The sequence below is a fragment of the Eublepharis macularius genome, chromosome 15 (genome assembly GCF_028583425.1).
Source record: "Eublepharis macularius isolate TG4126 chromosome 15, MPM_Emac_v1.0, whole genome shotgun sequence".
NCBI lineage: Eukaryota > Metazoa > Chordata > Lepidosauria > Squamata > Eublepharidae > Eublepharis > Eublepharis macularius.
This window is the reverse complement of record NC_072804.1, coordinates 57,301,154-57,326,734: the sequence shown is the minus strand read 5'-3', so window position 1 is coordinate 57,326,734 and position 25,581 is coordinate 57,301,154. Positions and strand designations below refer to the sequence as shown.

General features: G+C 54.5%; 2 protein-coding genes across 2 annotated transcripts; one reads left to right on the top strand and one right to left on the bottom strand.

The window, feature by feature from the left end:
* Positions 1 to 2,202: 2,202 nt before the first annotated feature.
* Positions 2,203 to 3,363, bottom strand: LOC129343007 (basic salivary proline-rich protein 2-like). Its single transcript, XM_054998967.1, has one exon. The coding sequence runs from the start codon at positions 3,361 to 3,363 to the stop codon at positions 2,203 to 2,205; it is 1,161 nt and encodes a 386-aa protein (XP_054854942.1).
* On the top strand, positions 2,242 to 24,287 carry LOC129342831 (leucine-rich repeat and fibronectin type III domain-containing protein 1-like protein). The gene is given in 5 exon segments (XM_054998743.1): positions 2,242 to 2,347; positions 14,274 to 15,678; positions 22,816 to 23,309; positions 23,312 to 23,420; positions 24,204 to 24,287. Coding segments are annotated over 3 exon segments (1,932 nt in total). The 5' UTR covers positions 2,242 to 2,347; positions 14,274 to 14,293; the 3' UTR covers positions 23,365 to 23,420; positions 24,204 to 24,287.
* Positions 24,288 to 25,581: the final 1,294 nt, after the last annotated feature.

Sequence of the window (25,581 nt, the reverse complement as noted above, 5' to 3'; positions counted from 1 at the left end):
CTCGTGTGAGTTTTGCATGACACCATGCAAAACGTGGAAACGGCCCAGGGCTCGTGGTCTATTGGTGTGGCCTGTTGGTTCTCCCGTTGAGCTGTGCAAGCTGAAGAGGTGTCCTAGCTCTGCCTCAGCAACCCTCTCCCCTGCCAGATCCGGCGTGGCAGGCACGTGGCCTCCTGGAGAAGCACCTCCGCTGTCCCAGAGGAACCCCTGAGAGGTGCCCGAGAATCCCTTGAGCCCAGTTTGGTCTCGGAAAGGAAGGTCTCCGAGAATGCTTCTGTTACACCATCATTTGGGTTCCAGCTGCCAGACAGCCAGCCAGGAGGGATGTTGTGCTGGGATCCACACGGCCTGCCTAGGTGTTGCATCGACACACCAGCAACGGCTACACAGGTGTCGGACGAACATGGAGTGAGCCACCATGGGGTGTACTTGCAGCACGGAGAAGTGGCTTTCCCCTCTGCGCTTTTGGGACTGCAGGTCACTGGTGGAGATCAGGGGACACCGGAGGGCAGCTTGGAAGCCACAGCCGCCTGGGGAAACCAGTTTTGCGCTGCAGACTTTGCACAGGGATGCGAGAAAGCTGGTAGCGTGCTGGGATTGACACTGCTGGCCACTTGTAAACAAGGAGACTTACTGTAAGGGGGCTGCTCCTTAGCGCCCTTCTCTCGCCTCCAAAGGTTTTCCCTCAGAGGCTCCTGCCCTTTGCTGTTGGCCCCCAATGGGCAGGGCAGGCATCTCTCTGATCTGTGAAGGTGCAAGTGGTGCCAGGGTGCAAAAATCCAGGCGCTGCCGGAGCCTAAAGGGGTTGCTGGAGGGGGCAAGGAGCTAGTCCCCCTTTGGTGGTCCCTAATCACAGCCCCTCACTGAAGGGAAAGTTCCCGGGGCAGAGGCCACCATTTGCAGGCAGGCTTGAGTCTTCTCACTTAAGCACTCCTTGGAAGAAAGGGAGGGACCAGCGCACCACTGCGGGGCCAGGAGCTTTCTTCCCACTGGTATGTTTCTCTCCCCCCCCCCGTTTCTGTGCCAGTCTTTGGGCATAAGGTACTGGGCGAAGGTAGGGGGGGGGAGGTTTTATTAATATCTTTGCTGAGCCAGCAGGCCAGGCCTGATCCTTGGCTAGAAATGCTGACCTAACCTCTCCAAAAGTGGGTTACAGCAACGGGAGAGGCCCTTGATTGGGGCAGAGAAGGGAAAGCCAGACCCAGCCAGGCAGATGCTTGCCCCCCCCCCCTCTGCCTACTGGGTGGCAAATGCAGTCATTCCCTGGTAAGGGAAAGGCCCTTTGCACATGCTCAGATAATTCTGTTGTTGGCAGAGCAAAGTGCAATAATGAACAACAGGGCATTGAAGGAAAGAGGTGCCAGAGGGGATGGTAGCAGGAAAATCTGGAACACGCATTAAGCCACGCACCGAGATGAGGAGGGGGCTGCTGCGCTGCAGGGAGGGGCTGCCCCCTCCCCTCGGAGCCTGATGCCTCGCTGGGGGTGCTTGAGGGGAGGGAAGGAAGCCCCCTCCCGCCAAGGATGGCTGTCCCCCCATTTGCCATCTCTGACTGGAAGATGTTGGGGGGCGGGGGCGGGAAGGCCATTGCTCCTTTTCAGGCACAAAGTGCACAGTGGGCAGCAGAGGACCCCGGGTGGCATTTAGCCCCCCCCCAGCGAGATCGCCCGAGCCGGCGCCCCCCCCCCCGCCCCGCCGCCTGAAGGGAAGCCCGGGGAGGGGGCTGAGCCGAGGGGCAAGTCCTGGCCCTCCCGCGCCGGGGGGGGCGCGCCTTCAGGGGGCCGCCTCGCCTCGCCTCCCCCGCCCGCTCGGGGCCTCAAGGACCCCCCCTCCACCCCCCGCTCGCCGCGCCGCCCGCTCCGCAGCCTGCCTGCGCTGCCGAGCCCGGGCAGGCTGCCCCCTGCCGGGCCCGCCCCTACTCGGCTCGGCGGCCCGGTAGGCGTGGGCAGCTCCGCCTCCTCCTCCCGCCCGGCGTGCCAGCCTGAGCCCGGCAGAGCGGCTGGCTGGCTGGGCGGGCGGCGCCGCTCCGGTCGCGCCTCCGCAAGGGCAGCGGGCAGGCAGAGGACGCGGCCGCCGAGCCCGGGCGCGGCGGCTGCCCCTTCCCGGCCGAGGAGGATGCCCGCGCGGGAGCCCGCCCGCCGCAGAGCCGCTCCTCTCGCCGCCGCCGGCCTGAGCCCTCCAGCCCGCCGCCGGCCCCGCGCGTCAATGGCGCGCCGCCTGGCCTGAGCCCGAGCGCTTCGGCCCCCGACCCGACGGCAGCTGCAGCGCGGCTCGCAGGGCCCGGATGGACGCCGGGCGCGGCGGGGAGTGACGACGACGCCCGCTTCGGGCCGGAGCCGCGGGCCAGGTGGGTGCCCGGGCGGGCGGGTCCTTGGCGCGGCAGCCCGAAGAGCCCGGGGGGGGGGGCGGGGAGCGGGGCGATGCCCGGCCCAGGGGGGGGGGGCGCCGCTGGGAAGCCTCGGAGCTCTTCGCGGCCGCGGCGGGAGCCGCTCCAGCCTGGCGATCAGTGGCGGGGACGGAAGGGCGGGCGGGCCGCGAGGCAGCGCCGAGCCGGAGTAGGCGAAGACGAGAGTGCCTCTGAGCACGTGGAGACGGCCTTCGGCCCCCTCGGAGCCCAGCAGGAGGGGGCGGCTGAGCCGCGCGTGGCGGCCGAATCGGCGGGGGGCCCTGGGGCATGTGCGGAGGGCCCCCTCCGTCTCCTCCGAGTAGCCGAGTCCCGGCGCAGGGCAGCCCGCCGCCCCCCGAATGCCGCCCCCGGCCCAGCTGCGCCCCCTGCCCCGGCCAGATCTTAGAGGGTCGTCCTGCCCTCTTGGGGTTCCGTGCAAAGAGGGCGGCGGGAGAAGCGCTTTTCCGACGGCCCCGGGGCCAGGGGGGCTCTCCGTGCCCGCGGGCCCCTCCGGCCGGCCTGAGGCCGCCGCCTGGACCGGGCGGCGAGCTGGAGGGGCCGCGGCAGCGGGGCTCGGGCGACTCCCCTCCCGGGCTGCTCGGGAGCGCCTTCTGCCCCCGGAGCTCTTCGCGCGAGGAAAGGCGCCGGGCGGCGAGTCGGAGGCGAGAGGGGCGCCCTTGCCTCGCCTCTTCCGCCGCGCGGAGAACTTGGCGCTTCTCCCTCCGCTCCAGCAGGCGCCGCCTTCTGGGGAGGCTTGTGGGGCTGCTGGCCGCTGCTGCGGGGCCCGTCCGAGCGTCGTGGTCCCGGAGGGGGGGCGACGGCTGCGGTTCCGGGATGGCGGGCGGCCCCTTCGGGCTCCCCGAGACGCCTGGCTGGGTGGGGCTCAGGCGAGAGAGCGGATTGGCACCAAATGGGGGGGGTTGTGTGAGGAGGGGCGGTCGGCTGGTGGGCTGCTCTAACCCCCCCCCCCGCCCCATCCGCGTAATATTAATGTCCTTGTTCCGCTCTTAAGATCAGGTGCTTTTTGCTATAGCGGCGCTTCCGTCCTTCTCCCCCACCCAAGTTTCTTCCAAGCAGAAGGCCCCAGCCCAGGGTGGGCACGGGTGTGAGTGTGAGTGTGTGTGTGTGTGTGTGTGTTGGGGGGTTAGCTTGGGGCAAGGTGCCAGGCAGAGCTAACTGGTCTGTATTTTAGAAGGGGCACCTGGGGGAGGGAGGAGGGGCCGGGGGGGATTTTTCTCCCAGGCAAGAGGCCAAATTGTGGGGGCACCGTCGATCTAAGTGCCTTTGGCCTGCACAATGCTGGGTCTGGGGTGAAGGAGTATGGAAAATCTCCCCCCGGCCCCTTTTCCTTTTCCAACTTTCTAGTCCTGGCTGTAAAGAAAAGTTTGGTGGGGGTGGGTGGGAATCCAGGCAGTCTTGCCTTTCTGAAGGTTTGGAGGCGATGAGACTCCCTGTGAGGACTGCATGATATTTTCCACAGATTGTGTGCCCCAGAAATAGCGCTTGTGGTTGCAGATGCTTTCCTGCAGCTTTGGAATGCTTTGTGCCCCCCACGGCTTTTGGGTCTTCTGGCCCTCCTGCCTGCCCACTTCCCCCTGTTGTGCTTTCTGATGTATTCTGAATAAATCCTGAAGCAAACAAACAAGCAAGCAGGCCCAGAGGTTTGCAATATTAATGGATTATGCCAATTATGTAAATTGATGCTTATTTGCATAAATTAGTTTGAGCACATTTTTCTTGAGGAAGGAAATTGGGTTTTTTTAAAAAGGCTTATAGACCTGGTGTGTGTGCGTGTGATACATTCCTTGGGTTGGGGGATCCTCTGTGCCTCAGTTTCCCCCAGTGGTTCAGACCTGGAGCGATCTTTCCCTTTTCCCTGTAGTGTGTGGGCTGTCTTGCATATGTGAGTCATCTTGGCACACTGTGGTCTGGATGGTGGAGGGGGGCGGGGGGCTGGTGTAGGTGGAGAAAGTGGGCTGGATTAGATGGCCTTTGATTTTCTGGCATACATTCCTTCCCCCTTCCCCCCCCCCCAGCATACACCATTGTATGACCAAGGGGCCAAAGAGCAGAGAAACATCCCTGGACAAAAACGCAGCCTCTGTATGGCTCACCCTTCCTTGCGGGGCTGGACTGAAGCAGAATGAATGGAAAGGCCCTCCCCACTCCATAGCCCTCCTTGTTTGGGCCTGAGCTATCACAACATGCAACGTGTCCTCTCTTTGTGGCTTTGCTCTTAATGGTGCCCTGGGAGTAAGTGCTGGGGGGTGGGGCTGGGGGGGTACCCAGAATGCCTCAGTGTATGTGTGGGTGGGTGGAGGGGGGCGGAATGAGTACCATAACACGAATTCATTCCAGCCTTGGCCACATGCCCCTCACTGCTCTCGGCCTCCGCCTGGCTCGGACTGCTCGAGCTCCGCTTCTGTGCTGCCATGTCGTGATCCAAGGGGCTGGCCCAGCTCTCAGGTGGATCCTTTTGTGTGTCTTGGGCTGCCCTGGTACAGCACTTCACCAGCCGAAGCAACTGGGTTGCATGATGTGAACTGTGTGCCCCAGTGCTCCATATGCCACAACTAGCAAATGAACGCAACGGGAACGCCCACAGCTCCCGCTTGGGGATCGCTTGGTTGGCCTGCACAGCACGGGTCGCAACTTCTAACAGGTCAGGTCTGGGTTTCCGTCTACATGCCATTCCAAAATTGGGCAAATAATATTCCCCAGAGAGAGATCAAGATGGGTAGCTTTATTAGGCTGTCTGTAGCAGTAGAAAAGAGCAAGATTTCAGTAGCCCCTATAAGAGGAGTCGGCCGTGTTAGTCGCAAAATAGTAAAGAGTCCAGCAGCACCTTCAAGACTAACCAACTTTATAGTAGCATAACTATATGCATCTGACAAAGAGAGCTGTGGTTCTCGCAAGCTTATGCTGCTATGAAGTTGGTTAGTCTTGAAGGTGCTGCTGGACTCTTTACTATGATAAGACTGATATAATTTGTGGTAGGGTAGGAGCTTTCATGAGTCACAGCTCAGTTCTGAAGAAGCGAGCTGTGACTCACGAAAGCTCATGCCCTACCACAAACGTTGTTAGTCTCATAGGTTAGTCTCATAGTCTCATAGCCTTGCTCTTTTCTAATATTCCCCAGGGCTTTTTCAGATGGGGGGGGGGAAGGAAGGTGCCCCTCCTCCCCACAGGCTGTGGTCTCAAGCAGAATTGCCCCCCCTCCGCTCTTTAAAAGGCAGTTCCCTGAGTCTCCTGTATCATGGAGGGCAATGAAAGTGGAGTGCAGGGAGCCCAAACCTGATGACCGAAATCACTTGTACTGTCTGTTCTCCTTCTGTGATTGAAGCTGGTGCCCGTTTTCAATGGGCAGTGAGTTCCACAGGGGCCAGGAGGCTTCCTTAGCCCTGATCTGAGATTTTTTCATCTCCAGATGATATTTGATGTTTCTCCCAGATTCTGAACCTTAACCTCTCTTTCCAGCGGGACTATCCTTTCAGTCATGAATTCCTCTGTTTCTGGAGGGGTGCGAAGGGCAGGTGGGGAAAAGACTGTTCCTCTTGCTTGAACTTCTCTTGAACTTCTTGGGCCCCTGGATTTCCATGCCGTCAGCAAAACCAAAATAGCTCCCAATTAGGCTCTTCATTTATTAATTAGCTGGCGATGGCTGGAGGAAGCCCCACCATCCACCCTCGGATTTAATTCTCTACCTCGTTGCTCTTGATTGCAACAAACTATGCGGAAGAGCAACACCAAAGTAATTTTCCTTTCTGGAATCATCTCTGCCCACTTCAGAGGCTGAAGCGAGACCGGCTTGTTAACCCCTGCGTGGCTGGACTCGGTGAGATGTGCGCTCTTGACTTTGGCAGGGTTGCTCACAGGGCTGTCATTGTGGCAGGGCTGTTTCTGAAGGTCAGACTTGCACTGTACGGTGGTATCAGCAACCCGACCTTAGCAGGCTGGACCTCATTGAGGTCCTCAAAGGTTCCTGCCTTGATTCCACCCTCCGCACCCACGCTACGGTGGGAGAGAGTCTCAAAGCTCAGCGGAGCAAGATTTGGGTCCAGTAGCACCTTAACTAGATTTCCAGGGTATGAGCTTTTGAGAGTCAAGAGCTCCCTGCCTGCTTTTTTGTGTTCAGTCTGGGAAGTGTGGTGTGCATGTATTAATAGAGATTCCTCTTGAGCCCTGGTACCTTGCGAGACCGAGCACCCTTTCCCCTCTGAAGGATGGGAACGTTTCACATCCGTAATGGCTCTCTTTCCTTCCCAGCTACCGTGTTGTCGAGTGCTTAAGAGACTGGTCTGTGAGGCTGGAAATTGCTAGTTCAGACCTCATCCTATCCGCCAACTCGCTGGGTGGCCTTCGGCAAGGGGCTCCTTGTTTGTCTTGATTGCCCCCCCCCACATACGCAGTCAGAGCTGCTTGAGGGATTGCTTTTATGCACAAGACCCTGGGCACTTACAACAGAGATACATAAATATTAATTTGGGTTGCAGCCCTGAATCGGTAGATGGATGGACCAAAAGTTTACTTGATGAATCTGTGAGGAGAAATTTTAATTGGTGCCGTTGTGAAATGAAGGCACTTTTTTTTCTGAGGCAGGCTTGCTTCTGTTTCCTTATGGTGATGGGTAATAATAACAAAAGAGAATCTTATCAGAATTTGCCTTTTCTGTCTAACGAAGAGTAGAGGCTCTGCCCCCTCCCTCTTTTAATTTTTTTAAAATTTGCATTTGCTTCGGTGTCTGTTCTGAGCTTTGGTTATAAGTGAGAGTACTTTCATATTAATCAAATACAAACTCTTTACTTCAATGATACTGTCATCATGTGGCACAAAAAGCTCCCCCCCCCCGGAGAAGGTTGGGGACCCCCCCCCCCAAGAATGCAGAAAAATGTGGCTTTATTTATTTAAAGCATTTATTAGCCACCTTTCTACCTTGCTGGAACTGAAGGCAGCTTACAACATAAATAAAGTAACAGTCAAATTAGCCCAAAGAAAAACCTTTCAAAAGAGGCTTGAGCGTGTTCTAGGAGTGTGGAAAGTAGAGAGCGGTGGAGAGTCCCTTAAAGGGGGGGGGGGAAGGAGAGCAGGAGAGCTCAGCCTCCGTAAACCTGTGAGAGCTTAGAGCCGTTTCCCAATTAGGGGTCCATGGAACCCTGGAGTTCTTCAGGACATCAACAGTGATTCTGCGAGCAATTGTGGAGTAAATAAATTAAATATTTGAAATATTGTGAAAAGTTCCAAATATCCCTCAAAATATGTAGCCCCTCTCCTCTCTCATACACAGCCTCTCTTTGGTGTTTGGTGTTGAGAACCAGTTTGGTGTCGTGGTTAAGAGCACGGGACTCTAATCTGGAGAGCCGGGTTGGATTCCCCACTCCTCCACTTGAAGCCAGCTGGGGGACCTTGGGTAAGTCACAGCTCTCTCAGAGCTCTCTCAGCCCCACCCACTTCACAGGGTGATTATTGCTGTGGGGATAATAATGGCATACTTTGTAAACTGCTGTGAGTGGGCATTAAGTTGTCCTGAAGGGCAGTATATAAATCAAGTGTTGTTGTTATTATATCTGCAAATAAATTTTCTTGACAATAATTTAGCAGTCATTCCATTGGTATCCCCGTCATCATTTTTTTCTGGCCTGTAAATGGTTTCATAGGTTGGGGTTCCTCAGGATTTGAAAAATTTAGGGGTTCCTCCATGGAAAAAGAGATTGGGAAACGCTGGCCTATAGAACCTCACTCTTGCGACTGCTTGTGGCCCCTCGGCTTGTCTGTCCTTGTGAGGCTGGCGTGGCAGAGAGGTTGACAGCCGAGAAACATGTGGCTTTGTGCCTCTGGGATCAGGCCCACCATTGGGTCATTTAGCTGCAAAGAGCAGCTGTTGAGGTATTAGGTCCAGAGTACGGGGGGGAAAGGCCTAAGCCTTTCCTCTGGGCCATGAAACATGCCCCCCCTCCCAGCTGATTTAAACCCCGGTGGGGGCATATTTTGCCTGTCTCTCTTTCTGCATACCAGCAGAGTTTAAAGCCGCCTCCATTGCCATAGCCCTGATCCAGATCAGCCCCCACTTTTGTTTTTTGCAGGTAACTCACAGCTCTGGGGACTCAGTTCCACAAGTCCTCCTTGTTGGGGGGACGGGGGACCCTAAAGAAAGGGCTTGAGAAGGACTGAGCACGCTGCAGAATGCGGACGGTAGCTGGAAGCTGGTTAAACTCTGGAAGGGGAATGGGAAGGGGGAATTGCACTGAAGGCCCAGAGAGCTTGGAGAATCTGGGGTGGGCGAGGAGGGCTGGGCCTCTGAAAATAAGCTGTGATCTGGGTTCAAATCTTGCCTCTACCACAGACTCACTAGGTGGCCTCAGATGATCCATTCTCTTTCAGCCTAGTCTTCCAGTCTGCAATATGGGGCTTACAGGGTCTGCCTACGTTGCAAGATGGTTGCAATGACTGTAACAAGATCATGTCGGTGTGGCCCACTGAGCACCGAAAGCTTATTTATTGCTTCTGAGTGGGGTGATGAGCAGCTGCTTGTGGGCCCTGGCCTGGTGGAACGCTCTTCCGGTGGAGATCCGGGCCCTGCGCAACCTGCTGCAGTTCTGCAAGGCCTGCAAAGTGGAGCTGTTCTGCCAGTCCTTTGGCCGGGGCAGTTTGTCCCTCCTGACTGCCCACGTCCTGCCATCACAGCCCTGGATATGAGTTTTTTAATTTGCCAGCTGCTCTCTATGGCTTATTCAGCCTGTAACTGAAATTGACAGCAGACGCCTCTTTGTCACCGTTGATATTGATATGGTTTTATTGTTTTAATGTAAACTATATCTGTATGTTTTAGTGTTGTTGAACCCGCTTGCAGAGAAGGTGGGATATAAATCTAATAAATGAAATGAGAGTGAGCCTGAGAGGCCAGCTCTGTGGCCCCCTGCCAGGACTCCCCATGTGTCTCCTTCTTTGGCCAGCGCTCTTTCTGAAACCCATCACATTGGGCTGGAGTGGCGACAGAAGCCATATCTGGGCTTCTCGGGTAGAGCTGAATTCTGAGCAGGGAGACACTCATCAAGATGTTGCTGAACCAGCCAAGGGCAAGGCCTCCCTCCCTCCCTCCCTCAAGAAAGGTCCCAGCTTCCCACTGCCAGGCCGCCCCACAACCTGACCTCAAGGCCACGGGCTGAGCCCAGATGCAGTCGCTCAGTGGGCCAGTAGGTCGTCTCTGGGTGCACTTCCAAACGCTGGCTGGGATCCAAAGAGTTACTTTAAGCTCATTTTATTTATTTAAATATTTAAAACTCTCCTGCCTCCCCCTCTCCCCGTGGCTATTTTTTGCTGTTGGTTGCAAAATTCAGCATCTTGAGATCTCGGATTCCCTTTCCTTTTTTTTTTTTTGAACCAAGCTTCTAGTTCTTATGGTTAAAAGAAGAAAGCTTGACAGTGTGTGGGTTGGTGAGATCTCCCAAGTTGGCAGGGTGTGGGTGGGAGGATGGCCAGAGGGTGGGAAGGGGGGGCGCCTCCTTGCCTCCGCCCCTTAAGAGTAAGCAAAGCAGAAAAGATGCGGGGGAACGAGGCAGCCATCCGCCCATTCATCCTGCTTTAAGCAGCTGGGTTGGACGTGGCTGCACCGTCCTGGTTTCCTTGGCAGGCACACTTAAGTTTTGCTTTGAGTGTGATGTGCACAACCCCACAGGCACGTCCTCGTAGGTCACGCCCTGCACAGAGCACCGCGATGGTCTACTCCTGCTGGTCCTTTCTGGATGGTTTGCAAGCACGGGTGGCCATGGCGCACAATTGGGTTTGCGTTGATTTGTGTTGTTCCAAGTCCTTGCGCGCTCCCCGGGCTGCTGCTGTTCTCGATGGCTTCGCTCTGTCAGTGGTGACGACGGTGCTCGAAACAGCAAAGCTGCTTTGGGCAGAGGCAGAGAGGGGAGGCATTGGGGAGGCAGCTTGTGAGTCAGCCTTGGCCAGGGAGGGAGGAGGCGGGCAAGTGAGTATGCCCGGTGCTCCTGGGCATCGCACGTGGGCGGGGAGAGCCGGAGCCTTCCTCAAAAGCCCCGGCCCCTGTTCCGCTGTGTCCCTCGGCCCCCAGCCTCAGTCGGTGTGACTCTGCTTGCTCTCCTGCCTCCTTGTATCTGTCCCCCTCCAGATCCTCGCTTGTAGCGTGCTTGGGGCCGGGACCTGACCCCCCTGTTCCTTCTGTGACTCTGAAAGGGTGGGCTGCATGTGGGTGCCCGGAGGGATGACAGCAAAACGTACAGCTACCAAAAGGAAGATAGCAGAAGCTCAGGTAGTTGTGTAAAGTTGCGGTATTACATTGTGGCGCGCAGATGAAGCCGAGACACCAGGCAAGGAGGAAGCGAGCCCAGTCCATACCGCTCACATCCAAACCAATGAAAGGCCCCTGCTTTTGCCACCTTTTCCTCATGTGGGTACCCTGCTCTTCCTCCAGAAAGTTCTAGGACGTGTGCAAGGTTCTTCCCCTTCGATGGTTGTTGTGGGTTTTCCGGGCTGTATTGCCGTGGTCTTGGCATTGTAGTTCCTGACGTTTCGCCAGCAGCTGTGGCTGGCATCTTCAGAGGTGTAGCACCAAAAGACAGAGATCTCTCTTCTTCCCCTTCCTTTGTTTTATCCACAAAACAACCTTGTGAGGCAGGCTAAGCTGAGGGAGCAACTGGCCCGAGGTCAGCCAGTGAGCTTCATGAGAGACAGGAGACTTGAACCGGATGCTCCTGGCCCCAGTCTAACCACTGCACCGCCGTGGCATTATTTGAAAGGTGCCTTGTTAACATTTTCAAAAAGCTGCATTGTTAGAATTGTTGTTCTCATTCCAAAGCCTCTAGAAGGCAAATCTCAGAGCGAGGACTGGCAGTGTGGCATAGGGGTTAGTGTCAGAGCAGGCTCGGACCCCCACTCTGCCATGAATCTCGCTGAGTAAGCTGCGGCTAGTCACACAACCTCCGCCAAACCTACCTCACAGGGTTGTTGTGTGAACAAAATGAGGAGGGGAAAATGCTGTAAGATGCTCCTTGGGGAAAGAGTGGGGTAAAAACCGATGATGTGGATGGATCGCTAGCCGCACCGCCTTTAGCATCTCTCCTGTACGTATGCACACTGAGGCACCCTGTGGTGCGCAACCTGTCAGATCACGCACTGCAGCTGTTGAGGTGTAGCGTGGACTGTGGAGAGCGCATTTCAGAACAATTAATGCTCCCCCCCCCCCGCCCCCGCATCTTCTTCCAAAAGAATAAACGTGCTCACCTGGCCTCTGGTAGAAAGCAGGAACTTGTGGGGTGAAGGAGGCGGAGCAAGAAAACTAGATGTTTCAGCCATGTGCCCTGGTCAGAGAGGAGCTTGGGCAGTGAGCCTTCGAATGAGTGGGGGTGGGGGGGGGTTGCGCGGCATATTTTCTGATCCACCAAGATGAATGTGGCTCACCATCAGGGGTGGGGAGGGGCTGGTCCTTTGACTGATCAGGAGAGTTCGTGGGGAGCCCCTGACTTGGAGGGCACTTGGTGGCCAGGAGTGAGCTGGGCTGCGGTGCCGGGGAGGTGAGCGGGCTCACCCGTTGCTCCATGGCAGGAGGCAGGACGTGATGAGTGAGCCTGTCCCTGTCGTCGGCACTAACTGGGCCCGCGCCAAATGGTGACGGTGCTGCTGCTCTGCGTGCTCGGTTTGCTCCAGGGCTGTTTTAACAATCCCATTTCACTCCGTGACGGGGTCAAGAACCTCAGTTCTGCCGCCGGGCTTGGATCACACAAGTGGAGCCTGTGGGGCACTGCAATATGTGGCTGGGTGGACTGCTCCAAGCTGAAATGCTAATACAGTATCTGTTATCATTATTCTCTGAACAGTGCACGCGCTGCCCAGGAGAGCCCCTAAAGGCGGTTCCCTGCCCCAAGGGGTGTGAAGTTTGCAGTCGAACATTTGGGGGAAGAAAAGGCTCTTTTCTGTTGCGTGTGATTGGCCTTTGTTGCAGTCGGGAGACCACCGAGGCTTGATTTTTTAAAATCAGTGTTTGATATTTGATAATTTAAGATGAATTAAGCTGATAATTGATGTTTACCAGATTCCACGCCTTGTGTTTGTTCGCCGGTATTTGATCATGAAATATTCATTTCCTCTGATGTTTGCTGGCAGGAGGCTGGGTGCTCAGCACTGCTTTTGATGCTTCTGGCATGGCTGGGGATTGGTCAGTCCTCCGGTAGAAACGTGGGATTGGCCAGTCCTTGGACAGTTCAAGGCCCCTTTGAGAGGTTGGCTGGAAGTGTTGGGACACCCCTTCCCAGTGTGGGCTTCATGGGAGTGGTGCTTGGGAGTAGATTGCACTGAAGGACAGTAAGCCTTTGAGTCGGGGGCTGTCCAATGACACCAGCCGTTGGCATCTGGACTGAGCAAACTGGGTCACCCCCTCTCTGCTTCCAATCAGCAACTGGAATTAAGCATGGGTTACCAACGAGGCCTGGAGAAAAATGTCCTATACCTTTGATGGATGTTTAATACGTAGACACGGGCTGCTGATGTTTTTATGACAATCACATCAAACCTTTTTTTCTCCAGGCAGTTGGCAACCCTAGATTAAGCAAATATGTGGTGTATATATTTTCTGTTTTATTGGGTTATCTCTGTATCTCTTTGTGAAGTCTAATCTCCTTTTGCGTAATTTTACTACCGTTACTATAGAGAGATGAATAAGGCATTCCCACTTAAGCACAGAACGTGGTGATTTGCTCACGCGTGCGCATGCGCACACATACACAGCCTGAACTGTTTTTCAAGTTTCTTCCCACGTCAGAAAGCCAGGCTGCCTCTGAACATGGAGGTTCCATTTAGCCATCGTGGCTAATAAAGCGTAGTGTGTGGTTGGGGGGTATGTCAAAGACAGAATAGGGAAAGGACAGACAATATGATTTTTTTGTAGGCTTCCCGTGGCTTTAGCACAGGGCTTTTTTCTGGGAAAAGAGGTGTTGGAACTCAGTGGTGGAACACAGGACCACACAATGAGGTCACTTTGGGTCAGCTGGAACAAGGGGGGAGTTTTTTAAAGTTTAAATTGCCCGCGGTGCAAATGGTCACATGGCTGGTGGCCCCACCCCCAATCTCCAGACAGAGGGGAGTTGAGATTGCCCTCCGTGCAACTGGCGCAGAGGGCAATCTCAACTCCCCTCTGCCTGGAGATCAGGGGGCGGGGCCACCGGCCATGTGACCACTTTCAAGAGGTGCCGGGACTCCGTCCCACCGCGTTCCCGCTGGGGGAAAAAGCCCTACTTTAGCTTATTCTTTGCAAAGTATTGTGAAAGCACTAAAATATTCTGAAGGAACAGGCAATGTCAACAAGGCTGAGTCCTGGAAACCCAATTTGTGATTCAGAAAAGGGTGGCTGAGAGAACAGATGACTGAAGGGGAGGTGAGAGGGAAGCTTAGAAAACCGATGAATGCCTGAGAGAGAGAAGCGGGGGAAGAGTTTCTCTCCCCCTTTCATAAATCTGGCCTTGGGGTCATCCAGTAAAGCTGATTGGCAGCAAGTTCACGACAGACAAAAGGAAATATTTCTTCCTCCGCACGTAATTAACTTACGGAATTCATTATGACAAGAGGTGCTGTGATAGCCTCCAGCTCGAAGGGCTTTGAAAAAGGATTAGATACATTTGTGGAGGAAGAGAGAGGCTATGTAGTAGCCATGTTACTTAAATAGAACCTCCATGTCCAGTGGCAGTGTGCCTCTGCGATTGCCCCTGCATTCTGTGCTTGCAGGGTTTCCCAGAGGCTCCCAGCTGTCGGGCAGGGGGTGGCCTCTTGATCTGGCTTGTTACAGCTGCTCTTTCTGTTTTAACCTTCTCTCCGAGCTCCAGTTGCTGTGGTCTTGCCTGGTTTCTCAGCCTCTCTTTTCTTTGGTGTGTCTCTGCAGTGCCTCCCTCGGGTGACGCCATGGAGCGTGTCTTGCTGTGCATCCTGGCGCTCTGCACCTTGGCCCGAGCTCAGGTGTGCCCCAAGCGTTGCATGTGCCAGAACCTGTCGCCCTCCTTGACCATCCTTTGCACCAAGACCGGCCTCCTCTTTGTGCCCACGGTGATTGACCGGCGCACGGTGGAGCTGCGCCTGACCGACAACTTCATCACCGTCATCCGCCGCAAGGACTTCACCAACATGACCAGCCTGGTGCTCCTCACCCTCTCGCGCAACACCATCAGCCACATCCTGCCGTCTGCCTTTGCCGGCTTGCGCGGCTTGCGCGCCTTGCATCTGGACAACAATCGCCTCGTCTCCATTGGCGGAGACCAGCTCAGGGGACTGCCTAATTTGCGCCACCTGATCCTCAGCAACAACCAGCTGCAGGACATCTCCCCGGGAGCTTTCGATGACTTTATTGGCACTTTGGAGGACTTGGATCTCTCCTACAACAATCTGGTGCAGGTTCCCTGGGACACCATCCAGCGCCTCAGCAACGTCAACTCCCTCAACCTCGACCACAACTTGATAGATTACGTCCCTGAGGGGGTCTTCAGCAACCTCCTTAAACTAGCCCGTCTGGACATGACGTCCAACAAGCTGAAAAAGATCCCTCCAGACCCCCTCTTCCTCCGGATCCCCGTCTACGCAAAATCCAAGGGATCTCCTCTTTCCTCACTCGTTCTCAGTTTTGGGGGGAACCCCCTGCACTGCAACTGCGAGCTGTTGTGGCTCCGGAGGCTCACGCGGGAGGATGACTTGGAGACCTGTGCCTCCCCGCCGGACCTCCTGGGGAAATATTTCTGGACTATCACCGAGGAAGAGTTTATTTGTGAGCCTCCGGTCATCACCCGCCACACGGGGCACTTGGTGGTGACGGAAGGCGAGGCGGCGGTCCTTCGCTGCCGTGGAGCCGGCGACCCGGAGCCCACCATCCATTGGGTGTCTCCAGAAGGCAAGGTGGTAGCCAACACTTCACGGACAATCTTTTACGACAATGGCACCCTCGAGATCTTGATTGCCACTGTCCAGGACACCGGGACCTTCACCTGTATCGCCTCCAACGCTGCGGGAGATGCCACCACCTCCATAGAGCTGGTGGTCAACCCCCTGCCTCACCTGTCCAATGGCAGCGCCCCCAAAGTACGTGACGCTGCAGGGCCTTCCGACATCCTTACCTCGGCCAAGGCTTTCCTCCCCCCTGGTGCCAACGAAACGGCCACCTCTCAGGACAAGGGCGTGGTGGTCTCGGAAGTGTCGCCCTCCTCGGTGCTCATCCGCTGGTACCCTCAGTGGCACATCCCGGGCATCCGGATGTTCCAAATCCAGTATAACAGTTCCTCTGACGATACCTTGGTGTACAGGTGAGTTTCTTGGGATTTTGAAATGGGTGGCCTGGGGCATCTTGGAGGTGTTTGGCGAAGTGGCAGGTGTCCCAGGACTTCCGTGCTCAGGGCAAAGTCTGGAATCAGCGAATCCTTCTTGGATGGTCCAAGGCGTGCCGTGAAAGCTTGTGGTGCCTCTCAGACCTTCCGGTGGGGCACGGATCCCAGGGAGGCGTCGCCTTTACATCTAGCTGCTCCACCTGTTTGTCATATGCTTCGAAGCAGGATGAAGCAATGTGCACGACGGGGCGGGGCTGCGCGGGTTAGGCCAGGCTGCATCCTTCCAGGTTGAGGTCCCCAGAGGCAGGCCTGCCTGTACCTCCTTGCCGATCCCTTTCCTTGCAGCCCGATGGTGGAAGGCTGCTGACCTGCGCCCAGAGCCATTGCCCCTGGTGCTGGCCCTTTGCCTTGTGTCCGGCAGACCAGCGATGATTCTCTGATCAGGATGGGCAGGCGTGCGGCGAAGAGGTGGATTTAGCACCCCTGTGTCGCTAGGGCTTTTTTCTTGCTCGACAGCAGTTTTCTCTCACTGGGTGGGGCTGAAAGGAAGGAAGCGCCCCCCCCCCCATGGGGCTTAAGGCCTCTTGCGCATTGTCAGAGGTGCTGGCCTGGTGGGTCTTGCCCTCCCTCCTTCCAGGCTGGGGAGTCAGTCTAGTCCAGGAAGCTGAACCCGGTAATGGGTTCTTCTCTTTCCTTTTTCTCCAGTAGGACTGGAGCTGGGCAGGTTCTATGAATGAGTTGGTGGTAGATCTTTTCAGTGCAAATGTTGGGGAGTGAAGGCTAAAATTCTGGGTATATTTTAGCTCCTTTGCCCTCTGGCAGCTGGAGAGCCCCAAAGCAGAACCCACTGCAGGGCTCTGGTGAAACTGCCGCTCTGTTAATTCACTCGAGCCTCTTGTCTTAATCCGTCAGAACGCAAACGGAAATCTCATGAGTGCACGCACCGATCATGATGCCCAAAGGGTCACCTGCTCATTTCTGCAGATCGAGGTGATGTTGAAGGCACAGGAACGTGTCAGTCTGTTTTTCTGATCAGTTGGCAGCCCTAACCTGTGCTCTGGAGAATCTGCTTCAGATTCGAGGAGCTTTACAACCCGGTGCAAATAACTGTTCTCTCGTTCTAAGAAATAAGGATCACAAACTGCAGCACCGTGGCTTCAAAATGACGACTTTGCTGCCGTTGTGAATCGTGCGTGCAATCTCATTATCTGTTGTAGATTCTGGTGGATTGAGGGAAGCGATTCGAGAGCATCAAGCTCAGCAAAAAACTCTGGCATCTTTCCTGCAGATTTTTGCAGCCTGCCTTGTGTGTCCCTCCCCCTTAGCTAAGTTTCCAAAACCCCACAGATCTTCCCCACTCGCAGTGCCATTTCACCTTGACTCTCTGCCACGCCCGTGAAGGAGCGATGACTACCCATAATGCCTTGGACGGTCGGCTCCTGGCCTTTTGAAGTTAGGCTCAGATAATGTTGCCTTTTTACCTTCTGAAATTCTCCTCTCTAGAGACAGAGGAAGAATAATTTATAAGCTGCTAGAGCAAGAGAATCACACCGTGATCAGTGGGAGCTCGTGTGGGGGCGGGGGGGATGTCCTTTTCATCTCTTGCACATCCTGGATTGTGCTGAGTTATCCTTGCCAGGGCAGGGGGAGGAGGGGGCTGGGGGGCTGGATAGTTGACTTCGGTCAGCAGAGACAGCGAGGCGCTAGGGGCACGCCGTGGAGGACCTGCCGCCGTTCAGTGAGATGGAAACAGAACTGCAGGATGAGGCACGGGCTGCATAATTCCAGTTTCCTAAGAATCTCCATTAGTATTAATTTTTTAGAAAGGTTACATTTCTCGTCTTCATGGTTCCAGAGATTAAACTGGAGAGCGTGAAGGTCGTGGTGTCTGGTGAAATTGCAGGAGCCAGTGGGATGACAAGGGAGCTTTGGGGTGGTCTTGGGGACCCAGATGGGGGCGGCTTCAGGGCCCAGCAGAACTTTCTGCTCCTTTCCTGCTATTAGCTGAAGCAAAATAAATTGTGCAAAGTGAGGGTAATCATGCAAATGAGCTTGATTTGCAGCATTTGATACGGGTCACTGGCGCTGGCTGCTTCCTTGTCGCTGTGTTTGGGTTCCCTGGGCACAGATTATTTTTTTAATTTTAATGTGGAGTTCATACAGCACAAGCTAAGGATCTTGTTCCCTGAGAAGGGCCCAGTAAGCCACGCTGAATCCAGAGACCCTCCCCTCTAACAAGTTGCCAGCGGGCTGGAGCAAAAAATGCCCAGACCCTTGAACGGAGGTTTTAATAGGGTGTCATTTACCACCGTGCTTGAGTTGAAAAGCTGGAGTTGCTGTAGCATGGTTGTTAAGTGGCTGGGCTTTGAATCAGCACTCTGCCTGTTCGAATCCCACTTCTGCCATAAGCTCAGCAAGCGCTTTTGGGTCAGCCGCTCCTCTCAGCCCCAGCTCCCCAGCTGGATTGTGGGGATAAAGATAATGCTGACTTTGTTCACCACTCTGAGGGGGCATTCATCTGTCTAGAAGGGTGGTATGTAAGCACATTATGATTGCGAGAGCCACTGTAGCCTAGTGGTTAAGTCAGTCACAGCTTTTAGGAGCTCTCTCAGGCCCACCCACCTCACAGGGTGTTTGTTGTGGGAATAATAATAACTTACTTTGTAAACCGCTCTGAGTGGGCATTAAGTTGTCCTGAAGGCGGTATATAAATTGAATGTTCAGCTGTTCGACTCCTACTCCAGCCATGAGCTCTGCAGGTGGCCTTGGGCAAGCCCCTCCTCTCAGCCCCAGCTCCCCAGCTGGATTGTGGGGATACTAATAACAGTGACTTTATTCACTGCTCTGAGGCTCTAATCTATCTAGAAGAGCGGTATATAAGCACAGGTATTGTTGTTGTTATTATTGCCGTGCATTAAGCCTCTATTAAAGGGACAGGACATTTTGCTTCAGGCATGTTGACGATTCTGGTTCTGCTTCTTCCCACACATTGGACCCAGAAAGACCCTTTTCCTGACATGCTAGTTTTCTAGGTACAGGGAAGGGTTTTTAAAAAATGTCTGTGACTGGAAGAGAATTCTGTCAGACATTTTTTCTCACTTGCAGTCTGAAGGGCTGTTGTCCCACAGTTCTGGATGACGTGAGTAGATGGACAGTGAGCAAGGGGTGGCGTTTTCCAACTTTTACAACGCTGAGCAGGAGGTACATTATATTGGCAGCTGAAGTATAAGCACCACCCACCTTCAGATAAAGCTGTCGTCTGTGTTTCTGCATGACTCGTTGAAGAGTCACTGGAAAGAAGGAGGTACAGAGCAGATACTTGCGTGAAGTACAGCAGGCAGTATCTACTGAAGGTGGGCCATTCTACAGCACCTCAGAGGAGTTAGCTGGGTTAGTCTGTAGTTGCAAAATAGTAAAAAATCCAGTAGCACCTTTAAGACCAACCAACTTTATTGAGGCATAAGCTTTCGAGAATCACAGCTCTCTTCGTCAGATGCATCTGTGTTGCTAGTGACTGAATGGGCTGATCACACCCAAAGCAGAGATGGTGCAAAGGAACTCTTCTTCTGATTGGAAGGAGGCAGGAGGAGAATGGTAACTCATGCAGTGGCACAGTGGACAGCCTCCTTGGTGGGTTGAGGGTCACAAGGGCCTCTAATTAATTGGTTTATTTAAATGGCTGCCCTCTCTGGCACAAGCGGGTGAATTTTTGGAAGGGAGCGTGGTTGCCCATTGAAACGAGTCTTTCTGGCAGCATTTCAGTTGGTCCTGGAGGACAGAAGAGAGGTTGAAGGTCACATGCTGGCCATTTATGGGTTAGGTTTGCAGTCAGGTGGTGCTGCAAAGGGGCAGCGCACTCTGCACATTCTCAGGATGCTGCCTATTTCAGGTTTCGTTTGCACATTCTGGGGGCAAAATCCCTGTTAATGTGGGGGGGGGGCGATGATCAAAGTGGCCTTGCGATCTCTGCCATCTATCTCTTCTCTCTCAAATGTATTCTCTTTTTTCTGCAAGGAGCTCTGGGTGATGTGCAAGGTTCTCCCTGCTCTATTTAATCCTTACAACAACCCTGTGAGGTAGTTCTAGCGGGACGGTGGGGGAGAGAGCGAGAGACTGGCCCAAAGACATTCAGTGTGGGGCTTTGTTGGATATGGAGTCGACTCGACCCCTGTCCCAGGCAGCGTTTGTGGTCTTCAGTGAATGAGAAGCCAGGGGAGGCTGGTGGTGGGAAGATGGCAGAGGAAATGGGGGCCTGGAAGGAGCTGGCAGGGCCCTGCGCCAAGACGTTGGGGACTCTTGTGGCCCCGCTTTGCTTTCCTTGATTCCCACCCCCACGTGTCTGCGTGCTGCTGAGCTGTTCTCCTTATTTGTGAAGACGCAGTGAGGCTGTCGGGACAAGTCCCCCGAGTCACCCCCCACACTCTGGCAGCTGGCCCAGAAGTAGCCTGCCTGGCTGGCTGGCCGGAAAGAGCCCAGTAGTGTAAAGTGACCTACTTAAAAAGTGGGACTTCAGCTCCGCCATCTTGCACGTGTGTGTTGCAGGTGTGTGAATGCAAACTCAACACTCAAGAGTGTGTGATGGGCAGCTGCGAGGGGAGGGGGAGGATGTGGAAAGAGCCAGGGGAACCCTTTCATCCATTGTGGAGTAAACCTAGACCGAAGGTGCCTGTAGGCTCTCCCATGTGGAGCAGAGGTTAGCACGTTGGTCTGGGACTGGTCGGGCCTGCGTTTAGCTTTCCACTCTGCCAAGAAGCCCCCTGGGTGACCGTGGGTGCTGAGGATAGTTTCAGGCGAGCAGCCGTGTCGGTCTGCAGTAAAACAGCAAGATTTGCGTCCAGCAAGATTTTTAGGGTGGAAGCTTTCAAGAGTCAAAGCTTAGTATTTGACAAAGGGCGTTTTGACTCTTGAAAGCTTGTTAGTCCTTAAAGAATCACTGGACTCAAATCTTACTTGGGCTCAGCGCTTACCCTGTCTCGTGGGGTTGTTGCGGGGAGGGGGAGAGGAGGAGTTTTTGGGCCAGGATCAAAAATGTAATAGATCGGGCTGGCCTAAGACGCATTTCCCCAAGTGACCGTGCCATGCAATGCCGTAGGTGACCAATGGGGATAGCCGTGTGCCACCCAGAGGGTGTACCCACCATACGCTGGGATTCTGTATGGGCTGCGTTTCCCGTACCTCGCACTAGCGCCCTTCAACACCCAGCTGCCACCAGCAAATGCTTCAGTGCGCTGTTGGGCCAGTCCTGCATTGGTCTGATTAAATGGAGTACAAAGGGATGATCTTTTCAGATTTAATTTCTGACTCTCCATTATCTAGAAAAACATATTAAACATAGCTGGCAGTGTGGGCGAAAGCAGGACTTCAGCAGAGCCAGGACTCGGCCCTGGAACTGTGAATTTGCCTCCAGATCCTATTTTCAGTGTTGCATCTCAGGCCTGTGAGCTGCTCATCCTATGTAGGGAGTACCACGTTTGGTATAAAAGAGCTCAGCCCTGTAAACATCCACTTGCTTGCTCACTCATCGCTGGTAAGGCTTATTTCTTACCTGCAGGGGATCCGATGAGGAAGGCAAGAAAGTGACTGTTGTCGTCCAGCCCGAAGTGACTTGCAGGCTATGAGTAGGGCAAGCGGCCCTGTGCAAATGATGTGGTCTCCAAGTCCTAACTTTTCAAATGTATTTGTAAGGCTGTAGATTTCTGTTGTAATTGCACCACGTTCCCAAAATTGTGACAAATTCAGTGCATGCTAGCAAATGGGCCGATCCAGATTTGGCATGAGAAACAAAATACTTTAATGCATTGAGTTGGGGCAGGTTTCCAGTGCACTTCAGATTTAGTGCAGAGCGACCTATAGGCTTAGTGAGAGGGTGTTCCTGAGCATGTGCAAAAGGCCTTCCCTTATTTATTCAGTTGAAAGCAGGAAGGAGAGATAAAAACGAGGATTTTTAAAAGAAAAAGAAAAGAAGAAAAAATCCCAGGAATGACTGTCTTGAATTTGGCACTTGCAAGGAGGTGATGTGTTGCTTCAGACTGTAGCTATGCCTATAAATGAAATTAATTTTGTAGCTAAAAATATATATCCAGTATTTGCTTTAAAACTGCATTTCCAAGAAGATGGCTTTATATTCCTGTAATCTGAATTTCCTCCCAGCATCTCTTGTTATGGATGCTGAATTTGCCGATATTGGTAATGAGTTTAATTGTCTTGGTTCCTGGGTGATCAGAGGCTTATCCAAAGGAGCCCGATGGCCCTTGATGGTCTGGAATCTCTCTGCAGCCTTTGAAATCTAATTCCCGTCGGAGTTTTGTGGGAGGACAGAGAGAGACAGCTAGAAGAAGCTTTGCAGTTTGAATTGAGGGATTAGTCGTTCTGCTGTCTGGCTTACGGGTCAGTGTGCTCCCAAACGGAAAGTTTGCCTTGCATGTACGTTTTTTGTTAATGAGCAGCTGTTGTGACGATACTGTCAGTCTCCATTTCTCTCTCGACTAAATGAAACAGATATCCAAGGCGCAGAGTAAGCCTTGGCAGATTCACCCCTGAGTAAATATTACACGGGGATCCAGCAGTGGGTCTTGCCGTGGCCACCTCTGGATTTCTTACCCCTCAGGGGAACAGGGACCTTTTCTCCTTAAGATTCCCACAGTATATTTTTTGATAAAGCAGTGTATCATTCTATTCAACAGCCTTTTTCCCCCCAAGGGAGAGAATTTTAGTTCAAGTCCTTCGTGCGGTGCTGTTTGGGTCCTAGCCCTCATTACATCTGTGTCGAAAAGCCAGCTTTGGAAGCTCCAGGTAGAGGCAGAAGGGGTGGAAGGAGCCCCCCAAGAGCCTTCCCAGTTATTTAAAAGGCCAGTGTGCCGCTGGGGGAGGCAGCAGCCTCAGATAATGATTGTGGCAGGAGGGCTGCCAGTTGGCGCAAGCGAGTCCGCCAATCTCTTGGGGCCCATCCCAGGACGCTCTGGTGCGCTCATCCGGTGCTGCTGCTTGGGGCAGCAAAAGGTCCTCAGCTACCCTCAGGCGTTGGGCATTAGGTGGACGCCTGGCAGGGAGGAGGCGGAGGGAGGGGGGGCTGGCAGAGGGCGCCCCGGAGCCTGACTGTCCCTTTGCTTCCCCTAGGATGATCCCTTCCTCCAGCAAGGCCTTCTTGGTGAAGGATTTGGCCTCCGGACGAGACTACAACTTGTGCATTCTGGCAGTCTACAACGACGGGGTGACCTCCCTCACGGCCACCCGGAGCCTTGGCTGCGTCCAGTTCAGTACCCCGCAGGACGCCCCACAGTGCCACTCGCTCCACACCCAGTTCCTGGGGGGCACCATGATCATCATCATCGGGGGCATCATCGTGGCCTCCGTGCTGGTCTTCATCATCATCCTGATGATCCGCTACAAGGTCTACAGCGGCCAAGATGAGCACAAGAAAGCCAAAGTCAGCAACGTCTACTCGCAGACCAACGGGAGCCAGCCGCCCACCGCCACCGTCCTGCCCTGCTCGGCTTCCAAGCCGGAGGAGTGGGGGGTGGACCACTCTGCGGCGGGCAGGGTGAGGCGGGACTGCAGCGTTGTGGCGCTGGGCAAGGAATGCGAGAAAGGTCCGCGGAGCCACCCCTCGGAGGCGGGGCCGGACGAGGTGCCGTCTCCCCACAGGAGGAGGTGGTCACGGACTAATGTTGACCTCCATAACAGCAGTTCCAGCACTGAAGCCTCCAGAGCAGAAGAGCAAGGTGGGTGCCTGGGATCGTGCCCCAGCTCTCAGGAAGACGTGCGGACTTGGAGAGGGGTGTTTCCCAATGAGGGTGGGTGGGTGGGTCTGTGATGCAGAGGCACAGGGGAAGCAATGCACCGGAGGCCAAGTGGGACCCTTAAACCGTTCCTCTCTTCGCCAGGGGTCAGCCAAGATCAGGCCAAACTATGGCTCCTGTGGGACATTTCCTGTAGTCTCCCAGGCAGCATTTGACTGCTGACATCTCCTCCGGTGACCTCCCTGTTGCCTGCCAAAGTCAAAATCACAGAGAAATACCTGCGGAGCATTTGTTATTTTGAGTTTGGGGTGAAATTTCAGGTTTAGGGAGGATGGTGTCTTGCTGTTTCGTGGGGTGCTGGAGGTCTTCCCTCCGTCTTGGGGCTGAAACCCGAAAAGCATTGCAATGCCGATGGTGGAGAGGAAGCACCGAGTGGCAGCCAGCAGCGGATTCCACAAGAAGGGAAATGGGAGCTCATTGGAGGGATTGTCATGTGGAGTCAACAGAGGGAAGGGCTGGGAAGGCGTTCGAATGAGGACTAGGGACTTGGTTTGTTTGCAAGAAAATTGGGTGCCTTGAATAGCTGTGGGGCAGGGAGAGGTTTACCACCTGCAGCCGTGCTGTTCCCCGTGCAGTACTGAAGAGAAGGGAGAAGCGGTGCTGGAGAGACTTCTCCCTGTTGCATGACTGTTAGAGGGACGGGCGCATCTTTCAGCCAGATGTCTCAACCAGGCCACGCTAACTGCCTCTCCTGATTCTGCTCAGATTCCCAGGTGATGCCACCGGCTGGCGAGAGAAAGAATGGCAGTGAATGGACCGACCTTAAGATCTGAGCTCGGTTCCTCCCCCCACCATAGTGGGAAACAAAGCATGGCTGTCTGGAACTCCAGGTATGGAGCTGCCCCAGCCCCAGCCCAGAGCCTGCAGGTCGAGGAAATGGCGGGAGGGGAGTGGGCTTCTTGCCATCGATGGGCCAGGCTCCTCCGCAGCTGAGCTTCCTGGCCCATCTCCAGCAGCAGGAGGCACAGAAATTGGGCAGGCGGAGCTTTCCCCATCAAGCACACTGGCTCTCCTTGCTTGACTGGAAAGGGTTTCTAACAAAAAGAAAACTGGCTGGAGGGCATAAATGTCAATGCAGAGAGAGGGCGCCTCTGAGCACAGGTTGAGTACATTTCCCTCGCCAGTGAGGGAGCTCTGTGCCCCTGTAGCTGGTTAAACTCTCCCACCCCTCTTTCTGCTCTCCAGATCTGCATACTTGCCGGGAGCTGCAGCTTAACCCCTCCTGGGCGTCCCTCTGACCTCCTGGCCTCTAACTGTGATGGATTTGCCGCAGGAATGGCACCTGCCCGCTTGCGATGGCGTTGGGTCCACCTGGGAGGGCGGAGATGGGGCTGCCGGGAGGGGCCACGCCAAGAGGATGGAAGGTGAGTTTGGGAACTGTTCCTTGCAGATGGCCAAGCTGACCTATCTGCCTGGGATGACTCCACGTGGCCCAAAGCCCATGGAAGGTTGCCTCAGGGGCATAGGGCATGCTGGGTGTCGTTTTTGCCTTTTGGCGATGAAGCGCAGGTGGGTCGGAGTTAGCTGGTCTCCCCCATCTCATTTTGAGCCAAGTGTGTTTCTGCTGTTCGTAAGTGATGTCACAGATGTTTGAAATACTATTTATTTATATTCATATTTTTGATGTATATCCCTCCCTCCCTGCACAAGCAGGCTCAGGGCAGATTATAGTATGATAAAAAGCATTTACAGTATTGCCAGAGGAAGGCTTCTGTGTAACTCAGAAGCCTCCATGTGTCTACGTTGTACAAAGCTGGCACACATATTGACCTTTTGGATTGTTTTTAGCTGCTGGGGTTTTCTTTTGCTGTTATTCTGCCTATTGGTCTTTTAAGGTGATAGTTTACTCCTTTTTGAATGATGCATTCCTTGCTTCAGGTACCAGTTGAGGATGTAGGATATGAGTTTTAAAAATATTTTTTATCAGCCCTTTCCCACTTTTCAGAGGGGCTAACACTGTTTTAGGTGGTTTGCGCATAGCAGGTGCAGGTGCCAAGAGAGCCTGGCAGCCACCGGACTTCCCCGGGCAGTTCCCCCCCAGTTCCCCTGCCCAGTTGGTGGCCACCTGCCCTCCCCGAGGCCA

Bases quoted from the DNA above. Each gene is read 5' to 3' on its own strand.
- LOC129343007 (XM_054998967.1), bottom strand. From the start codon at position 3,363: ATGGGGCGGGGGGGGGGGTTAGAGCAGCCCACCAGCCGACCGCCCCTC.